The 20,721-nt window shown below is 44.4% G+C and overlaps 3 protein-coding genes across 8 annotated transcripts in view; 1 reads left to right on the top strand and 2 right to left on the bottom strand.

The window, feature by feature from the left end:
* LOC135368825 (tetratricopeptide repeat protein 19, mitochondrial-like) overlaps positions 1 to 9,377 on the top strand; it is a 47,043-nt gene extending 37,666 nt beyond the window's left edge. For 4 of the 6 annotated variants that reach the window (XM_064602356.1, XM_064602355.1, XM_064602357.1 and 1 more), the window contains 3 exons: positions 2,830 to 2,966; positions 5,961 to 6,393; positions 8,431 to 9,377. In XM_064602356.1, the coding sequence (XP_064458426.1) occupies positions 6,329 to 6,393; positions 8,431 to 9,340 (975 nt within the window). In that variant the 5' untranslated portion in view covers positions 2,830 to 2,966; positions 5,961 to 6,328 and the 3' untranslated portion in view covers positions 9,341 to 9,377. Of the gene's footprint in view, positions 1 to 2,829; positions 2,967 to 5,960; positions 6,394 to 7,917; positions 8,098 to 8,430 lie in introns of those variants that run through there. The other 2 variants (XM_064602360.1, XM_064602354.1) reach the window with 2 other exon arrangements.
* On the bottom strand, positions 257 to 7,650 carry LOC135368829 (caspase-3-like). The gene is made up of 7 exons (XM_064602364.1): positions 6,738 to 7,650; positions 5,991 to 6,066; positions 5,803 to 5,902; positions 4,215 to 4,344; positions 2,863 to 3,038; positions 664 to 763; positions 257 to 532 (listed from the first exon to the last, which is right to left on the bottom strand). Exons 1-7 carry the CDS (start codon positions 6,784 to 6,786, stop codon positions 261 to 263), a joined length of 903 nt encoding a protein of 300 aa, XP_064458434.1. The 5' UTR covers positions 6,787 to 7,650; the 3' UTR covers positions 257 to 260.
* A 713-nt stretch (positions 9,378 to 10,090) lies between the features above and the next one.
* LOC135368830 (rhythmically expressed gene 2 protein-like) lies at positions 10,091 to 11,102 on the bottom strand. The gene has a single exon (XM_064602365.1). The coding sequence runs from the start codon at positions 10,963 to 10,965 to the stop codon at positions 10,186 to 10,188; it is 780 nt and encodes a 259-aa protein (XP_064458435.1). The 5' UTR covers positions 10,966 to 11,102; the 3' UTR covers positions 10,091 to 10,185.
* Between the last annotated feature and the right edge of the window lie 9,619 nt (positions 11,103 to 20,721).

Genomic DNA, 20,721 nt, shown 5'->3' with positions numbered 1-20,721 from the left:
GTTATGTTGTCGCCCCGTTTGCCACAGCTTCTGAAGCCCCAGACCTGCTCTGCCCAAATGACATTATTAGAGTGAGCTGGCACTACTTTCAGTGCAGTTTCTGCATCCAGTAAAGCTCTTGAAATGAATGCGCAATCGTCTCGCCTTCACACAATGCACCGCAAGCTGGAATGTGCTGAAGAGAGGCAGTTATAGTTAGCACTTCCGTGCCATGAACCCTTTATCGGCATCGCATACCCGATAAGATACAAATCAATCAATCACATAGAGCATTTATTTAGCAAAAGTTTCTTTGTGAGTGTGCTCATGTAGAAGGGAACTACCAGATTCGCTCCTTGTTCTTTTCTTGACGTCATCGCTTCTTGGTTGCCAGCTTCTCTGCAGCTCATGTCGGATATCTCGGCCATCGCAATGTCCAATAAGTAAAGTACGTCAATCAGTGGAAGTGGCGTTGTACACCTTTCTAGTACGTCACATAGAATTTCCACATAGGGAAATGTTTGTGCTGATGTGCCATCTTCATTTGGAGTTGCTGCGAGTAACACGTAGCAGTAAGTAGCAGCGAGTAATAAATACACCAGAACAGTATATAAACACCCATATAACATTATTAAATTAAAGGATACTTTACAATATAGCAATGATAAGGGGAAGAGAGCGTACCAGCTTGCGTAAAAAAGCAGTAGAGAAAGTCTGGGAACTGGGGGATACTTCTACTCGAGTGCTCTGTCACGTCAACCCTCAGTCCTTCGTGCTGCAATGTCTGCGATTACATGGAAAGAGAAGTAAACGTAGATGCATCAGCAAAGCTCGAATACAGTACGAAGGCTCTACGAAAGGTTCATCATCCTGACATTGAAACAGGATCAGAATTGTTCCGGATTTCAGTTTGAGCTGTACATACTGTTCCTCATATGGCCTGCAATGCAATCCCCACAATGAATAACGCGCCTTGCTGCAGTACTTCAATGCCCGTGATGAGGACCGTCAACGTTTGGATTGCAAGGCGAGCCGTCACAGGGCGGGCGAGAGAAAACCGTGCGCTGGTGTGCCATTGTCATGCTCGAATAGCACCTTCTTTTTAGCCACTGATGGCTTTGTTTCAATTATTATTTCCTGGAAGTAGTCCCGAAAGGTCAGCTTACTTTCCTCTGGTTGTAATCTGACTCTTTGGGAGTCAGTTCACCATGATTATTCTCTTAAAGTCTCTGAAAGACAGGTGCCATCAGTTTGTCAGCAGAAGGATCTGGCTTTGTCTTTTTTGGCCTTTCCTGCGTTCTTTTTGCTCTTGGTCCATCTGCTCCGTGTGAAAGTGTACCCGGGTTTCGTCTGTTGCTGCATATTCCTTATTCAGGCGATCGGAAGGATTGAGCGTCAACTTTTCCAATGATGAGGACGCGGTGCTCAGTAAAGGAAGAGTCTGTGTTCGAAATATCGGCGGCTCGCGAATTGAGACCTTTACTACTGTCTACCCTCACGGGATCGGGGGATTTTCCACCCTTCGATGTATAAGCACTTGCTTCCCAAGCCAGGATGGTACGGGACAAGCTTTCATGCTCAGCCTATACTGACGCACCTTGATTCGCTGGTTTTGTAACACCATGGTTTTGAACTGTCCTGGGCTGTTTCGTTATTGATACGTGTTCACAGTTGTGCACTAATGGGTTTTCTTTCTTCTTCTTAACTTTAACTTTAACTTTAACTTAACTTTCTTCAAGCTTTCATGCTCAGCCTATACTGACGCACCTTGATTCGCTGGTTTTGTAACACCATGGTTTTGAACTGTCCTGGGCTGTTTCGTTATTGATACGTGTTCACAGTTGTGCACTAATGGGTTTTCTTTCTTCTTCTTAACTTTCCCCAATTTCCCGGCAGAGTGATTGTACAGGGGTTTCTAAGGGTACAGCGTACGCTGCGTTTTGTTTTGTCAAGAGGAGATCCCTTCTGACTGAGCTCATCGAGCCACTAGCTCGCCAGCAGTGGAGTCAGGACATCACTGACGGGAGTTCTCATGTATACGGTGGATCCAAATTTGTCTATCTCAGTTCCAGATCGTTTGCCACACTATTTTACATTCCTCCTGCACAGGTTTCGTCTCAATGTAGCCTTCGCTCCGAAATTTCTCCAATTCAAGTACCCGATCGGGTACTGTGACCAGAAGCCTAGGCCTCGAACGTGGCGTTATAGCGAACATTGGGAACATCCTAACAGAATGTGAGCTTGTTGTAATGGCCAGTGTTGCTTCTTTCATGTGCGTTTTTTTTTCTTCTTCATCTTGCAACGCAGCCAGTGGAGAGCAGCTCAATTACTGTGCCTGTTGGTGTTGATGTTGAAATACTAGGGAGAAATACTGTTGAATATTGTAATACTAGGGTTGAAAATACTGTGCTTGTACATAACATCATTCTCATATATTGTTTTGCGTGTAATGGGGTAGTGTACTGCACTCCATAGTCACAATTTTTTTTTTCTCACACTCCTTGTATTAGCGTTGTATTAGTGTTCCACCAATGTAGTGACCCTCGTGGTCCTTCGGGTTTTTAAATAATAAATACCCGCGGTTTTCGTTTTCGTTGCCGTCCATACTTTGGCTAGGTAAAGCCTAATCAGTGTTCGATGGTTCGAAGTGCTTCATGTCCCGCATGCCATACGTAAGCAAATGGGATGGATGAGATATGGACGGTTCCTTGATCAGCTTATGATTTAACTATACCTCTGTGAGTCTGTGTCTCTGTGAGCCCGGTTACTTTACAAACCACCGTCGCTGTATGTTTTTTTTCTTTTTCTTTTTTTTTTTTTGTGTGTGAATTAACATTTTCGTTTATGCAGGCTACATCTGATACGCGGACACAGTGCGCTTACCTGGATGAAGAATAACTTCGGCTTCCCAGCTAAGAAAGGAGCAGCATCGCTGCAGAACAATCTGGATATTTTGCATAATTCCAGCCGCTCGTTTTGCTGATCTGGTAAGGCTGAATTGAAGGTCAAAAACCAACAAGCGATGCAGTCAGACTGGACGTTGCTTTTCTTCGTGGCGCCTGTAACATATACACTCTTAAAAATGAACTTCACCGCATAGCACGCTCCTAGCCAACCATCATCTCGAATGATATCATTATTTGCCCTGATTTGTTGAAAACGGGAGGCGTACGCCTTTTTTGTGACAATTATGAACAGCATAAGTGTCACAAAAAAGGCGTACGCCTCCCGTTTTCAACAAATCAGGGCAAATAACGATATCATTCGAGATGATGGTTGGCTAGGAGCGTGCTATACGGTGAAGTTCATTTCTAAGAGTGTACGGTTTGCAAAAATGTCGTTGTCCGATTGGTTACGAATGGAGCTCATACACTAGCCACACGGCAAACCACTCAGCCCTATCGCCATCACCACCACCACCACCACACGGCAAACTTAATACATTAAACAGAATAACATTTACTTCACCTCCTAACCAACCATCGTCTCGAATGACATTGTACTCTTCCCTGATTTGTTGGAAATGGGAGGCGTACATCTTTTCGATCATGTTCGGCATAATTGTCCAGAAAAAAAAAAAAAAAAAATCCGTACCTCCTGTTTTCAACCAATCAGAGGAGAGAACGATGTCATTCGAGATGATGGTTGGTTAGGAGGTGAAGCAAATGTCATGCCGTTTAATGCATTAAGTTTGCCGTGTGGCAAGGGTATTGGGGCATTTAATTAATTGTTCGTGTATAATATACTTACTTAAAAAAGTAACTTCACCGCACACTCTTAAAAATGAACTTTACTGCATAGCACGCTCCCAGCCAACCATTATCTCGAATGATATGGTTATCTGCCCTGATTTGTTGAAAACGGGAGGCGTACGCCTTTTCTGTGACACTTATCGTAATTGTCACAGAAAAGGCGTACGCCTCCCGTTTTCAACAAATCAGGGTAGATAACGATATCATTCGAGATAATGGTTGGCTAGGAGCGTGCTATGCGATGAAGTTCATTTTTATGAGTGCATAGCGCCCTCCTAGCTAATCATCATCCCGAATGACTCATGACGAAAACGGGAGGCGGAGCCTATTTTCTGCTCATTATGCCGTACATAATGCCGTATGATACAAAATAAGCTCCGCCTCCCGTTTCCAACAAATCAGAGGTGAGAACGTTGTCATTCGGGATGATGGTTGGCTAGCAGCGTGCTCTGTGGTGAAGTTCGTTTTTAAGAGTGTACTTACTCCTTGTCAGCCATTCCTCTTGTTCCGGAACCGAGAGATTCAGATGAACATTAACTTCGAAACTCAAGCCCTGAAAGGCTCGTCTTATCTTGCTGATGTCGTTTCTGACATGATCCTCGTAACCTGCGATCTTCAGAACGTTTAAACCGTAACGGTCATATAACAGTGCAATCACTTTCCGATGTTTATGTTAGTGCATGTGCGGAACTGGCGCACACACTTAAAATTCATAGATGGTGCATGCACTCTTAAAAGTGTCCTTCACCGCATAGCATGCTCCTAGCTAACCATCGTCCCTATAATGACATCGTTCTCATTTGTTGAAAGCGGCAAGCGTACGCCTTTTTTTTTTTTTGTACCACTTATGCGGTACACAATTGGTAAAATAAAAAAGCGTACGCCTCCCACTTTCAACAAATCAGGGGCGAGAACCTCGCACTCTTAAAAATGAACTTCACCACATAGCTCGTTCTGCGCCAACCATTGGCACGAATGATACGGATATCGCTTCTGATTCGAATAGAGAGGGGGCGTACGCCTTTTTGTATAAGTTTGGATTTATGATAATTGACACAAAAAGGCGTACTCCTCCTTCTCTCCTCGAATCAGAAGCAATATAACCCTATCATTCGTGACAATGGTTTGCGCAGAGCGTGCTATGCAGTGAAGTTCTGTTTTTGGAGTGCGGGGCGTACGCCTTTTTCTGACAGTTAGCATTACTGCATGAATGTCACAAAGTATGAAGTACCGTACACAGTACAGTTAGGGGAGGGAAGGATATGTCATTCTGGATGATGGTTGGCTGGCAGCGCTTGGGGAAAGAGATGACGTACACCTTTTGGCAATTTGATAATTGCTACAAAAATGCGTACGCCCTCCTCTCTCTTTGGATCAGAAGCGATAACCCTACACTCTAAAAATTGAACTTCACCGCATAGCACGCTGTGCGCCAACCATTGCCACGACTGATATGGTTGTCGCTTCTGATTCGAGGAGAGACGGGGCGTACGCCTTTTTGTGGCAATTTGGATATATGGTAATTACCACAAAAAGGCGTACACCTCGCTCTCTCCTCGAATCAAAAGCGATAACCCTACCATTCGTGGCAATGGTTGGCGCACAGCCTGCTACGCGGTGAAGCTCTGTTTTTAGAGTGTATCATACCTGGCTGTTTCTATTCCATCATACACTCTTAAAAATGACCTTCACCACATAGCACGCTCTTAGCCAACCATCATCCCGAATGACAACGTTCTCGCCCCTGATTTGTTGGAAATGGGAGGCGGAGCCTATTTTGTGCATTATGCACGGCACAGAATAGGCTCCACCTCCCGTTTTCAACAAATCAGGGGCGAGAACGTCGTCATTCGGGATGATGGTTGGCTAGGAGCGTGCTATGTGGCGAAGTTCATTTGTAAGAGTGCACGTTCAGTTCTGTTTTTCGGGTGTACATATTACGTGACAAAGCAGAAAAATGAACGTTCTTTTATTGGTCCCTTTCATCCTTTGTTTTTTTGTCTATTTGGCTAAGATAAAAAAAATTGACTTGAACGTTCCTGGAATGTATAGATATACTTTATATACTTGCCATGTCCGCAAACACAATGCAAAGCCCACGCCGAGGGTGATCTATGTTGTAGAAGTCTTCATCATCGAATGGCTCATCTTGATGGTCCGAATTTCCATACCTGAACATGTGAAATGTTTACATTCCTCATGTTTATGCACATTCGAAAATGTTTTCAGACTGATATACAGTGAGAGAAAGGAACCAACTGTGATGCTCCGTCCTCATCTTTCGGGAGGAAGCTGTTGCTGCTGGCCAACTCGCTGCAGCGTCCACCGGCAAGGGCTGTATAAGTTAATTAATAATAAGATAATGAATCTAATCAATCAAGTCAGTGAAAAGTAAGTTGTATTGTCTGATTTGATGAGTCACAGAATTAATGAGCTCATCTTCCTTATCGTTTTGGCCTACCGGCATTCCCAGTGTCTTTAATTTATTGATTTAATTTACTGAATCGGTGGTGATCAACCAATCAATCAATAATGGTAATGCAATTATCAACTGATCGATGATCCCTCCTATCATTTTATAGGCTGAGTGCCGCCTTATGCTGGGGAACAACAACTATTGGCAGAATCGCTATACCACGGGTGTTCATCCTCATTCATTCAGGCAGGTAATCATTCTATTTTAGATTACTGATTGTTGACTGACATGTATAGCACATGGTATCTCAATTTACTGAGCAAATATTGCAAAGCACCAAACTTTATAGGCTCAGGGCAACAGGTGAGAAATTAGAATTCGGAATCCATTTGAACCAAATGATAAGGAATTGCGTAGAATTTGATTACTGTCACTAAATTTCCCGAAACTGTTTATGTAATAAACATTATATGCTTGTGCGGTTCCCGTTTTGTCCGTTTTCTGATCTAGCACTTTGTAGCCCTAACCTTTGAGATTATTTTGACGTGAAATATGAAACGTTTCAAAAGCTGGCATGTTGCAATGCATACCGTCGATCTCGTCGTATGCCTCGCAGCTGTTGGTCAAATATTCATCCATGGCAAGTCGAGCGGGAGTGGTGCAGACCCGTTATCAGGCTGCTAATGAACTTAGTACCCTCGCATACGATCGCGACTGTCGGTGGGGTGATAAGATAAATACAGCGGCGTTGGATGTTTTCCTACGACAATTGCGATCCGTAGTGAAAGGTAGATTTCGAAAATAATGTTTTCTTCCATATCTTGCTCTTTCTATATCTATTGTGGAGGTCAAATTATTACGCCTAGATAAATCAAACGGTAGCGAATAAGGATTATGATAAGCCAAGAAAGACCAGAATTTGAGTGGAGACGCAACATGTTAATACATGTTGAAACACCAAACATCCAATAATGTGGCTAGCTTTGAAAAACAGGAAAAGGCGAAAACAGTGGGGTGAAGCATGAAAACTGTGAATTTATTGAGCACTCCAGGATCCTACAATATTATTAGGAGAGCCAAAGGATGATGATGAGGAGATTGGTCTGGTCATTACTGATCAATTTCACTGTGCCATATACCGGTAAGGGTGGGCAGCTTAGCGACCAGACTGCGGCGCACTGCCTGTTCGATTCTCAACGAAAGCCAAGACTGCCAAGACCTGGCTCATAGCGGTGGTCTCGCCTCTACGGAGCTAGTGCCCTCTCGATAGGGAAGTGCCCTGCTCTTCCAGGCAAGAACAGGATGTCTACTAACGAACACCAGAAGAAAAGAACTGTTTGGTGAGGACATCGACCCTACTTGCCGACTCTGTGGTAAAGCACCTGAAGACTTAAACCACATCCTCCAGGAATGCGACAAACTGCAAGGGGTCACACCTTTGACTGATACTACAAGAAACACAGAAGATATCACGGCGATGCTGTATCGCGAAAACAAAACCGAAAGCGAGAATGCATTCCTAGCGCGCATACAGCGCCATCTAACAAATTGGGAAAAAATGAAGAAATCTGCCATGAAGATCCAAATGAACCAAGAATCACAAGAATAACAAACTCGATATATCTATTTTCTGTTATCGCAATTTAACTTTTAATGTGAATGTGGAACCGATGAAGCAAAGTTTGTCAAACTTGCCATGGAAATATCTCGATGCTGATGTTTCTGTATAAGAAACCAGTCACGGTCCCTTTTTGTCGAATACCGAGTTTGCAGCTGATAACAATGGTGCGCTAATATGGCGGCCTCCTGTCGGTTTCTTTGGAGGACGGTAAATAAGCGGTTTCTTGGCAGCATTGCGTGCAGATCGAAATGTGTGAATACAGGACTGAAGAAAAATGACATACTTTACCAGCGCAGACAACGAGAGCATAAATACATGCCAAATGGAACGTTAGTACATATGTTTTGCAATTACAAACATGGTGTTGACCTCTACTTAAATATCGCCCAGGCAAGCAGCAGTTGGACGTTCCCCGTGTTCCCATCATATTCATGTACCATTCGAGCATAGTCACTCAGGTGGATAAAATTTGACAGTGCCTTTTATTTTTTTTTTTCCCGTTCACTACTCTTTTCGTTAAATAACTTCTGCACTGACACACATATTCATTCTAGAAATTAACAACTGACGCAGTGCATTGCCTCTGTTATTGAGCGTGCATTATAATTTGTCTGGATATCTTATCGAATATGCATCGACGTTCGCAATTGTTGTAATTCTAGGGTGTTCACCCTGGGCGGCATCCTGGCCTTCTTGGGTCTTGAGAAACCCAAGGAAGATCCTCTCATTCACACCATAAAGCTGGGCATCCTCAGTTGGCAGCGTAAAGAGTACAACAAGGCAGAATCAATCCTTCATGTCGCCCTTAAGATGGCTCAAGAGCAGATGAATGAGAAAGGTGTCACGTACATCTACGACATCCTTGCAAATGTGGCCTTCGACAAAGGGGACCACTCGAAAGCAGAAAAACTTTTCATAGAAGTCATGCAGAGAGCTATTTCCACGGGAATGCCGCAGGACGACAATGCGGTTGTCGAGATGTCGCTAAAACTTGCGCAGCTCTACAGCCTCCGCAACGACACGTCGAAGGCGGAGGAGGGATTCCAGTTCTGCATCGACACGCAGAAGAAGAAAATGTCCGCTATCAACATGGCGGACGCGTCTGCGTTGAGCGACTACGAACAGGATACCCTGCTTCTGTGGGCAATGTCTATGGATGCCTATGGAAAACACCACATGAAGCACGACAGGCTCAAGGAAGCGAGGATCTGCTTTGAGGAAGCTTTGACCGTGTGCGAACAAGTGAACGGCAAACTGCACGACCAGACCCTGGTGCTCTTAAACGACGTCGCAACCGTTTGCTCGCACTTGGGCGATTTTTCTTCCGCGCACAAATTTATTACGGAGGCGATTCAACGGGGAAAAGATTCCGATTCGCCCGACTTGCCGGTGTTCTATTGCAATCTTGGAGCAGTTCTTCTGAGGGAAGGGCAGGACTTGGAAATGGCTGGAAAGGTTTGTCAAGAAGCGCTAAAATTGGCTAAGAAAATGAAGCACGCGAAAGCGCTGGAAGACGCTCAAGGTTGCCTGGATGAGTTGAAGCAGAGAAAGCGCAATGAGGTCAGGCAATAAAATATACGAGTTTTACTGCCACGCGGCAGTTAGTGCACATCGTTTAATGATGCATTGTGCATAGGATTGTCTTAAAATAGCTGTTTTGAGTTAGTAGTAGTCTTGTCATCTCTTTATTCTAACCTATCAAAATATGTGGGGTGTCATGCAAAGATTGGCAAAAACGGTGCACATAACTTTGAGAAGTGAGATACAGCTTTGTGTGGTTTCGCGCTTCTGAGTACTGCAACGAATGTATGTATGGCTTGCACTGCCCTGCACAAAAGAGGAGACGGCAACTAAAGGCAAATTTCACTTCCCAGAAAGATTAGCACTTAGTATCCTTAACTGTGCAGGACATATTTATGTGCACAACTGGAAGCAAGCAAATACTCTTCTGGAAAGATAGCAAGTTGCTGTCACTTTCTCATGTGACACCTTTCATTTGTGGCATCTTGTACATGCAAATGCGGCAGGTTTGGACACTTTTGTGTGTGTTGCAACCAAAGAGAGGACAGGTACTAGTTTACTTTACCTTACTCCTTTACTTGCACTGACAATTCGATTTCATACAAAAAATGCAATTTATGAGACATGTAATTGCTACCTCACTAACCTTCTGGTCTGTACCACACCACTGTCGAGTTCGGCACAGCAAAACACGCTTACACAACAGCAAGTCCTATTGAGCTAATGTGTGCTTCCAAGAGTTTTGCTCCTAATTCGAAGTCAATAAGACTGTGTTTGTATACAATGCCCACAGGACCAATGTCATCCTCAATCAATTTAATATTTTGTGAGATTCGTCGTTCATAAAAAAGCACAGCACACAAATCAAACTCGCACAACAGCAAGTGCGATTTGAATTAGTGTGTGCTTATGAGATTTTGTTGGGATTCAGTAAAAACTTTTTTGTCAATGTCACTTAGCTTGTATACAATATCTGCAGGATCAACAACACCCTCAATCGCTTTTGTACTTTTATGAGATTTGCCGTCCACCAAGAGCACCGCGTTCCAACCAGCATTCTTCGACGCACAGTAATCGAGTTCAACGTCGTCCCCGACGTGCAAAGCCTCACAAGGATGGATGTCGTCGCCGACACTGGCTTCCGCCAGTGCGAGTGCAAATATTTCCTTAGAAGGTTTTTCAACTCCGACAACCGATGACGCGATTACAAAATCAAAGTAGTGTCTCAACTTCATGTGTTTTAGTATCCCATCAAGGCGTTCGTCGGTGTTTGAAATCATTCCTATCTTGTGCCCAGAGCGCTTGAGCTTTTGCAATACTTCTTCGGAGCCCTCTTCGACTGACCAGCACTGCGAGGTCTTATACGACTCAAACAGCTCGTTGGAAATGCTGGATATTTTGGCATCACACACTCCCGCGCACCCCGAGCCAACGAAAGTTCGGTGAACGAGTTCTGACCACCATTCCTTGGACGTACGGCCGCTGTTGCAGCCGAAGTTGGGGTATTCTTTGACCATTTTCTTCCATTCACGCTTGAAGCTTGCACTGACCATCTTGGGGTCCGTAGAAAGACCGTGGAGAAGGGCTGCATCAGAATACGCTTGGCCTACGGACGTCTTGAACTTCAGCAACGTATTCGTCGCGTCAAATGTCACTAACCTGAGTCGTGACACCATCTTACATCTTTATTGAGACCGCACCTCGAACCGCAAAGCACGTGTCGAACAGGAGAAAAGTCAAATTAGCCAGCAGATCATTTCTTCTGTCAACATTCCGAAAAGATCCATGCTGGATCGTACAGGATTGACTTGGATTGGATAATGAAGACTGGACGTGAGTAAGCAACTTAGTTCTGGTTTCTCTTTCCGCCGCCTGAGGTGCGAAGGTAGGATGTGAACTGAGCAGCGGTGGGAATACTTCAAATTTTCATACCAGAGCCGAGCAGATTGTGAAGTGTTTGAATAGTTACAATAGACTACTTACTTCACTACTAATTAATTAAATTCTGGCAGTAACTGAAAGTTACGCATTGTTTCATATTCACTTGTGATCGAAAGAGCTTGATGACGACCACTGCTGTGTCGTGTAGCTGCTATTGCCGAACATGGCGTCAGTGGACGTTCAACATTTAAACTACTTCAAATTAGTACTCTACATCAAGGTTGCATACATGAAACGTTCATTGGAATACACAGCGGTAATGGTTTACACGAGGCTGGTGCACACTAAACTTGAAGCCTCTGTTGGGGAAGCTGCTGCTGCAGAACGCTTAGAGTAGCCAATGTGGAAGCACAGAATAGACGTCTCTCGTTTCGCTTCGCTGTGCCTTGTAAACAGAACCAATGTTGCCGGTAAGCGAGCAAGGTGCAGCAGAGGATAATCTTCAGGGCCTCTGTGATCACTCGTAATACACGTAAGCCTATGTTTCAGAGGAGTAATTTTGACAAACCTGCTTTCTGATTCTGATATAATCGTTCTTTTTATCGTTGATATCTTCCTCAGATAAAGAGGACAGGGCCGTATGAAAGGGTAGAGCGTTGTGAAATGAAAATGCCGTGCATCCGCTTCCTTGTTTTGAAGTAATTTAAGCTCATTTTAATCACAAAATTTACTGAAGTTGTTCGTACGACATTATATAAGTGATAGAGCTCGGCGTAAGGAACGTGAAGGAACAGAAGATTGCACACTTCACCGAGCTTATGCATGTCCCCCGTAAAGTGATGTTCGTACGTGGTCTTCCAGAGTTCGACCATCTTTCTAGGCGGCAATATAAATAAAAAAGTGCAATCTAATCCCGTAAGTGATCACCCCTCTAACCCATCTCCTTCGACGACCACCATTTGCATTCTCTTCCTTGCCAATACCGGTTCCACGAGACACGCAGGGCACAGGTCAAGCAGACGAGACATTCCCAACGCTCAACCCAAAAAGTCTGGTGCTGTCCCCTTCCATAAGCTCGACACTGTTCTACATTTTTTTTTTTTTTTTCAAGCGATTCGTGTTTACGCACGTGCTACTTCCGACGTCAATATTGAATTTCCACTCGTGAATTGACTGCCATCAAGCTACGACGTGGGTGGATGTGCCTCGCCGCAGTGACACTTGAAGGGGTATTTGGAAGAGCGTCGGGAAGTGTGTCAATGAGATATTGTCTGCTATGCCTAACGCTGTTTCTGGTCCCTGTTCCCACGATAAGTGTTCCGGCTTCTCAGTCGTATCCGCGTTGCGTGATTGAAGAAGGCGTCGATCCTCTCTTGTCCTGCGCGTGATTTACCTTCCCAAACAGGAAGGAGTAAAAGAAACCGAGAGGTGTTTCGTGAACAGTGATGGGAGGAGTTCGTGGATCCGAGGAAAAGTTTCTTTATTTGTTTGTTTATTGCTTCTTGTGGCGACGGAATGAACAGTAAGGTCGTGTACCGTCGCGGCATATTCGTTGTAAGGGTCGCTGGGGGTGACGTTGAACACGTTTTGCTGGTATGCGTAATTCAGTTTTAAAGGTAACCGAATCTTTTTTCGTTTCCGTTTCAGGTTCGGTTACCATCATGTTTTCGTTTCGTTCAGAACCACTATATTTTCGGTATTAATACCGTTTTCGTTTCGTTCCCGTTTCGGTTTTCGGTAACGCCCACCTGCTTTTTTTTCTCTCTCTCTCTTCTTCTTGTGTTTTTAGTAAGCTTGGAGACCGTGACAAAACTTTACATATTCTGAAATCTATTTTCAACATTCCCAACACATATGCCTTGGGGGCTTATGTCTTGGGAATTCGGGGTATTTAAGGACTTTATGGATACGTGCACACAACATGCTTTTTTTTTCTTCTTCGTAAGTATAATGCCTTTTCTTTTTACTTATGTGCTCCAGTTAATTGGGGTCCCGCTATACCCGAATTTTTCGTTTCCGTTTCAGGCATTCTGAGTGTGTTCTGTTTCCGTTTCTGTCTCCGTTACCGTTGCCTGCTATATTTTCGGTATATAATACCGTTTCAGTTTCTGTTACCTTTCCCTGTTTACTTCCGTTTCTTCTTTCTGTGGCTTCATAGTTTCAGATTCTCCAACGCAGGTGACGTCATTCAGATCTCTGGCGCACGTCTCCTAGCAACAGTGCGCACTTTCCTAGCCTTTGCTGTCCGCCTCACGTTGGAAGCCTTCCAGCAGCTGCGGATGACTAGATTGAAATTGACCTTGGAGGACTGGGTGGCAGATTGCGCACACTGTAAGTCATACTTCTTAAGCTTAGAAAATTGTTTTCAAGTGTACTTCGGCGTTTACGTTATTTTGGAAAAATGCTACGTGAGACACATATATTGCAATGGCACAGACTTGAGGACACGAGATTTATTCCCTCCAGCGCCGCATTCGGAGACTAGCGGTGGCGCTACTAGTCGGTCCGTTTGCTGCTTCCGCAATTGCTATAATACGTTGTACTTCACCTTAAGATTTTTGTATAAGCCGTGCACGTCTCACGGGAGATGCGTTCTTGCTAAAGTTGTAGATCGATTATAATCATCACCCAGCGAGTCTTCATGGGAACCGTTTCTGTCGTCTGCTATCGTCGTATATGTCCGCTTCTGCACGTTCAAAATTCAAATTCCGATTATCCAATCATGATGGAGATCTCGTGCCCGTAGCGGATAGTGCGGACGAGCTCCTACAAAGGAGCTGCCGATTATGACATGGTTGCTATAATCCACTTGGTCGTCAAGTCATGATCTATTTGTTATTGTTGTTGTTCGTGTCAAGTCAAGATACCACTAGAAACCGTCCAGACCACCAAAATATCTGGAATGTCGTAACGCGTCATAGCAGACGACAGCACCGGCCGTGTCGTCTGCTAAGGAATCTCTTGTGCCTGAGCCGCAGGATACTCGCCATGGTTAGAAGGAGGCGAAAAGATACGACGTCGAGCACTCATGCTCATATGCGACAGCAGAAAGCTATGACGTTTTGCGCATCTCGCACCGGAGTATTCTCCGCAATGTCGAAGAACTGAAGCCAAGGAATGCCCCAGCAGAGTCGACAGAGACAACACAATTTCGTTCCTGTAGGAAGATAAACCCAACCAATTTACTGTCCGTCCTGCAATGTTCCTCCCACAAGAAAACACATCATTCAGTTGCGACCGAAGCTGTCAGAGGTGGTCGTCGTGCCTGTTCCTCTCACCGCCCCATTCTCCAACTTCGATACACACCAATCCTCATTCATCCATCAGGAAGAGCATCAACAACGGGAAGTGATGGACCATCGGCGTGTAGCAACGCATGATGTAATGGAGAAGCACGGTATACTTTCCGGAAGTCACTTCCTCGGTCGAGAGATCGTGTCGAAGGTTGCCGACAGCGGACCCCCCCTGTGCAATGGCGTAATGACTCTGGTTTGCTGTATTGTCTGAATGCATCGCTTCTCCGTTCTATTTCAAACGGGGGTTGTTATGGATGACAAGCAGGTCGCAAGTGGAGAACTGTAGAGAGTGATTTGTGTTATTAATGGCTGCAGATCTCGTTCTTCCGACTTCTATATGCATGTATGCGGAAGAAGAGCGGAGAATATAGAACCCTGTACGACATGCTGCGTGTAGGATCAAACAACGAGGTGTGTCTCAGCGTGCCTCGAGGAAGACATTCGTTACGTGTGAACACGAGTAGTAGTGACATTAAGGAGGAATAACTTTATTTCTTTATTCAAGCAATCAAGAATAGCATTCGCTCATACACTGAGTTTAGGGAACTCATATATCATCACGAGCAGTCATAGCTGATGTTGATGTTGATGATGCCGAAAAAATAAATAAATAAAAAGAAAACACATAAAAGGGAGAGGCTAATCTCATCACACGAAGCTGAAAATTTCGTCTCCACCTCTTTTGGTAAAAAGACAACAACAACAACGACGACAACAACAATAATAATAATAAGTAAATGCATGTACTGTGGTATAGTCATTGCCATCATTTGTGAATGACCTTTTCTTCTTCTTCTTCTTTTTTTCTGTCTCTCTTTCGACGTGTAGCTCTGGTACGAACGAATGACATTGATTGTGAACCTGGTAGAATTGCGGTGACCCGGAATATCTAGAGCATATCGCTCTCTATTGCCCGCCCTATACCAACCTTTCAGAACCACACTTTCAATGTCTCTAAATCAGCTGCACCCTCGCCCTCTCACCAAGTCAAAATTACTTTGTCCATGGCCAAATCCAGCCAATCAACGCCCTGCCCTCAAAACACTTCAAAACTTTTTGAACACCGTAGGACTTCGGTCCTCAATGCGAGGTGACATCAGTAGTCCATTTCACCGCATTAATTCGCCAGTAATGAGGTAGAGTATGCGATACCATTAAAATTATGTTATTATTAAAATTATCTAAAAATACCCCCACCATTAAAATAAAGTTGTTGTTGTTGTTAGTTGCAGCATACGCAACGAGGCAGAGTGGTCACACTGCACATACGCAAAGGCAGTCTTGGGTAGTAACTAAGTTATTTTTAACTTGTAACTGTAACTAGTTACTTTTGGGGGTAACTAGTTACAGTAACTAGTTACGTTTCCAGAAAAGTAGTTTTTAACTGTAACTAGTTACTATTTCTCTGAATGTAACTGCAAAATAAAACTAGTTACTCGAATAAATGTCGTTCCTTTTTTTTTTCTTCACCCTAACGCTTCTAAGTGCAATAATACTTTTATTGCACTTAAGCAAAATATAAATAAATGTATGTTTTTAACAATTGTGTCACCCTCTCGTGATCATTTTTATAAAAAGTAACTGTAATGTAACTAAGTTACCTTCTCTCAGTCACTGTAACTGTAACTAGTTACTTGACAAAGAATGTAACTATAACTGTAACTTAGTTACTTGACCAAGAAAGTAACTATAACTGTAACTCAGTTACTTTTTAGAAGTAACTTACCCAAGACTGCGCAAAGGCACGTTCTGCGCATGCGGAGTACGTGTGCGTCCGCTATATCCTTGCGTACGCACAGCGATTGTGTACGTAGTACTAAAACTCTCCGACGACTCGTCATGGCAGCAACGTTACCTTATCTAGCGTACGCGAGGCTAATCGTGTGTGAACCACTAAAAAGAAGAATCTCTGAATGCTTTCGTTCCCAAGAAGACACTTAGCCGCCAAAACACGGTGTAGTAGTATACAACGCGTGACACGTCCAACTCGTGACCGCTTGTCTTTCCGTGGTAGGACCTTTGTAGGACTCCCACGGATAACATCGTGCTCGGTCACCCTGCATCGTCTAGCTAAGTGCGGCCAAGGTCAGATCCGTACTACGGAACAAAGCGCAATTTATAGCAGTATGTACATGAGTCCAAATGCGAAACGCTGCAGCGCCGTAAGATAGGACACGCGAGAAAAAAAGAAGAATAGCCGACTCTATATTGTATAGTAGGGTGCCCAGGCACATGCCGTGACGCAATCATGCGGAAGAGTGTACAATGCAATTTGCGGTGCCAGGAAGGTACTGGAATATATTAATACGTATATTAATTTATATGCAGTCATACCATAGTGAATTTACGGATAAAGGAATGAGGTGCAGATAAGTGTGCGGCTTCATGGTAAGATGACGGTGGGAGCCCAAGCCATTTATTTATTTATTTATTTATTGAACAATGTTATTTTTATTTATTTATTTATTCATTCATTATTTCATTTTTATTTTTGTTTAGGGAATAGCAAGCCGGAGTGCTGCATGGCTGATCGTTCCCCTTTTATTTTTTCCTTTTTTCTGCCAATAAATTCCCCCAAATAAAAAAAAACAAAAATAAAAATAAAAAGTTTTGCACCATGGTTTTTTCGGTGCTGCTTCATATCGCAACATAAAAAAAAGAAAGAAAGAAATTCGATAAATTTCCCATTACTTTAACTAAATTTTATTCGTAGCATTCTCTCCCATGACATCACCACCGTGACAAAGTTGTGGGTTACGTTCCAGCATTTCTCAAAACAGCTATGGGTCGCTTTTATTTCGGTCCCACGTCGATTGATTGATTGATTTGTAAAAGAAAAAAAAATGGACACGTTAGTCCCGAGCCACTCCGGACTGGCTACTCCGGGACGCGTTATTCAGACACACGTTGATATCCTTCGCTTTCAGGCGGCATATCTGTATTATGTAATAACGAGTAATAGTTATCATCCCAATGTGTCAGCATCGGTCATATACCGCACAAAATTGAAGCATTACGTGTATAGCGTATGATATAATAAAGCAGGACCTGTAATGCCTGCTTAGGGCTCTTACTTATACTGTTATTGCAAACATGAGAAAGTAAGTTTTCATAAATAGTAAATGGTTTAGTTATAGTTAACGTACCCACTTGGCGTCACCCTTATTCAGTTCAATTCAATTCAATTCAATTGTTTTTATTTCCTATTCAGCGATGGGTAGGTGACAACTGTAGGTGACAGCAGTAGGAAGAAAAAAAAAAACTCGTAACAAAGTAAAACACGACCGAGGAACTTAAATAATATTACGACAAAGTGGGGTACCCTATAGATCAAAAGAGACTAAATGGGCATTACTAAATACCAGACGAAACACAAAAGTAGACACCACACACCTAAAATCCATACTGGCACAAAAGATAAATAAATAAATATACATTACTCAACTTTGAGTAATTTTGGCTGGCAGCCGCGGACAGGCATGTTAAAACATTTTCAACCCGAAATCCACAAAAATAAACTGCAAATATATTTTTTTTTGTTAGCACCGCGACGCAACTGTAACTGTCAGTGGCGTAGAGACGTGGGCCGCACGGTGAACTGCGAAGTGAAGTAGGCTCTGACAATCGCTGCTCTTGTTCTTGGCCTCAACATGGCAACACTGCTCCCATTGCTCACCTAAAGACATTGTTCACATGAAGACACTTCACGGATCCGGAATGTAGTTTATTCATCCCTTCTGTTTATGAGTGTGAGGAATAGTGTTTCATTATGAAAACGCAAAACAAGTGGCGGATACGCTCCGCTCCGTTCTGAGTGATTGATTGGTAAAAGAAAAAAAAGAAAAGATGTTAGATCCAAGCCAATTCCCGTTCTGAATCTTCACTGTTCACGCCTGTTCTAAGCCCATGAATTACAGACACGGGCTTAGGTAACCCAGTCACCCGTTTGCAAGTCACACTGAGGAAGGAATGCGGCGGAAAGGGTTCCATAAACTTTTGTCCAGCACTGTACTATAGAATACGATGACAGGAGCTTGCAGTGGATCATGGTTCGGTGTCTAATGTTATACAGTGAACGCAGCGTACAGGATCGACCATACATCACACGTTTTACTGCATACCAGCTCCCGTAGGCATAGTGGTTAGGATGACCTCTTTCCAAGCCGAGACTGGGAGGTGACTCTGGTTCGAATCACCGCACCGGCTGTTCTTCGTGAGGTTTTCCCGGGGTTTTCCCGGCAGACTTTCCAGACGAATGTCGGCACAGTTCCCTCCGAAGTCGGCCCAGGACGCATACTAACCCCTCCTGTCCCCCCACTCCTTCCTGATGTCCTCTCTCTACCTCTCCATATCTGTACGCGGCTCGTAGCCACAGTTGATTCGCGGCGCCAACCCGGAATAAAAATTAATAAAATATCGCTGTCCTAAACTAGACTGCATGCCACGTACTGCAGTCGTGTCATCAGGATAAATTCGGTACGCAGCAAACTGAAAGTAGAAGAGCAGCTCCTTCCATGCACTACACTGACCTGCACGCCGCCCTCCTGCATGCAGCGTGTGGGCTTTGCGACACCGCTGATGTAACATGCATGATAACGAGCGCTATGCTGCACCCAATGCAAGTAGTTCTCATCCATCTTCATACGTATTGGTATCATTCCATAGCTTTCTTCGCAGTAATCGATTTATGGCTAGTGATAGCCGCGATAAAGAAGGAGGAACCTTCTTGGTTGTGTGGTTTTGGCCTAGAAAAACAAAGTGTACAGCCGCGAGTCGAACGCCTAAATGGTACGTCCTACAAAGCCACGCCTCGCAGCTATATAAAATCCCTGCAGCAAAATGATCATAATCAGATCAGGGGAGGCCCGGATGCATTGCTCCTGCTTAGCCGGAAATAATTATCGTCTGTGCCACTATACGCGCGACCCGGCTGGGCTTCCGCGTGGCTTTAATGGCTGTACTGCATTTATAAGACTTGTTCAAACAATGTCGTAATCAACGCGCGTTGTTAGTTTTATTATATGCACCGGTAGCACAATTCGTGGGGGTGCGTAAGTATAACTATGGGTAGTGGTGGTCCGGAGTTCCAGACGACCTCGAAGCACCATACCAGCGGTTGGTGGTAGCCAAGGTCGTGCTGCTGAAGACTGGGAGGTCGTGGGTTCGAATCTTACCACTGGCTGTGCTGTCTGAGGTCTTCCCTGGGATTTCTGAAGACTTTCCAGAAGAATGTCTGCACAGTTCCCCCTGAAGTCGGCCCGGGACGCACACTAACCACCCTCTACCCTCACTCCTCCCTACTGTCCTCTCTCCATCTGTCCACGTCTGTACGCCGCTCATAGCCACAGTTGCTTCGAGGCGATAAAACATAATTTAAAAAAATCGAAACATCATCTATACGGAAATACTTTTGTGTAGTACGTTCTTTATTTTACCAAGGTGATCAAGGCCTGTAACAGCTTTCATTCGTTCCTTGTGTAATACATCATCCTATTAAAAAGGAAATCTGTCGCTAGGACCTTGAGGACATGGTTAGTCTCTCATCGCTGTTATGACCTTCTGAAAGAGCGACAACGCTGCGACAGGCAACTGTTATTTGTCCAGAGGCTACGTGGGACCCGAGATGAGCTTCAGAGCGCATGCGTGACTCCCGTGAATGCAGAAGATCAAAAGCAAGGAGAATCTTGCCACGAAAGCCTTTCGCTTGAACCAGCGGCCATCCATGCAGCTCGCATGCAGCTTGCCTATGTTGAATGATCTTCCACCGTCTTCAGACCATAAGCCTCAGTGCCTCCTGGCGCGAATCTCCGTGTGTGTTTGGGAGTCCCCCGAGCGGCGGGGACTCGTAGGAACATCGCTGAAGCGAAGGATGCGCCACTTGACGTTGCTGGCTCTCCGCTACGGTGAGATGGGCCGACATTACCGCCGCCTTGTAGCCCACCATTGGCGGCACACGCTAATCACTAAGATCGTCAGACACGAAGCATTGCCAGTGTAACCTCATGTTACTCAACCGATGCCTAGAGCGTTCCTCGCTTCCTGGTGAAGCTGACAGCTCCCATCAGTCCCCCTTTGGACTTTCCCAGCACAGGTCATTTCTCTGTCAGGGTTTAGTCTCCGCATGAAGAAAAAAAGATGTTCCACCATGCGTGACCAAGCAGCTCACCCTGGCTATGATTGTCAACGTAATATCACGTCCACAGTGGCCTTCACAGACGTCGCAGCCCCCGGGACAGTCCGCCTTTGTAATTCCCT

The sequence above is a fragment of the Ornithodoros turicata genome, chromosome 9 (assembly GCF_037126465.1).
Source record: "Ornithodoros turicata isolate Travis chromosome 9, ASM3712646v1, whole genome shotgun sequence".
NCBI classification, from domain to species: Eukaryota; Metazoa; Arthropoda; class Arachnida; order Ixodida; family Argasidae; genus Ornithodoros; species Ornithodoros turicata.
This window is presented reverse-complemented; position numbering and strand designations above follow the sequence as displayed.

Coding starts and splice junctions, on each gene's coding strand:
- LOC135368829 (XM_064602364.1), bottom strand. CDS start 6,786: ATGGATGAATATTTGACCAACAGCTGCGAGGCATACGACGAGATCGAC. Junction 5,903..5,990: donor GATGAGGACGGAGCATCACA/GTTGGTTCCTTT, acceptor TCACATGTTCAG/GTATGGAAATTCGGACCATC. Junction 764..2,862: donor CGAAGTTATTCTTCATCCAG/GTAAGCGCACTG, acceptor ATGTAATCGCAG/ACATTGCAGCACGAAGGACT.
- LOC135368830 (XM_064602365.1), bottom strand. CDS start 10,965: ATGGTGTCACGACTCAGGTTAGTGACATTTGACGCGACGAATACGTTG.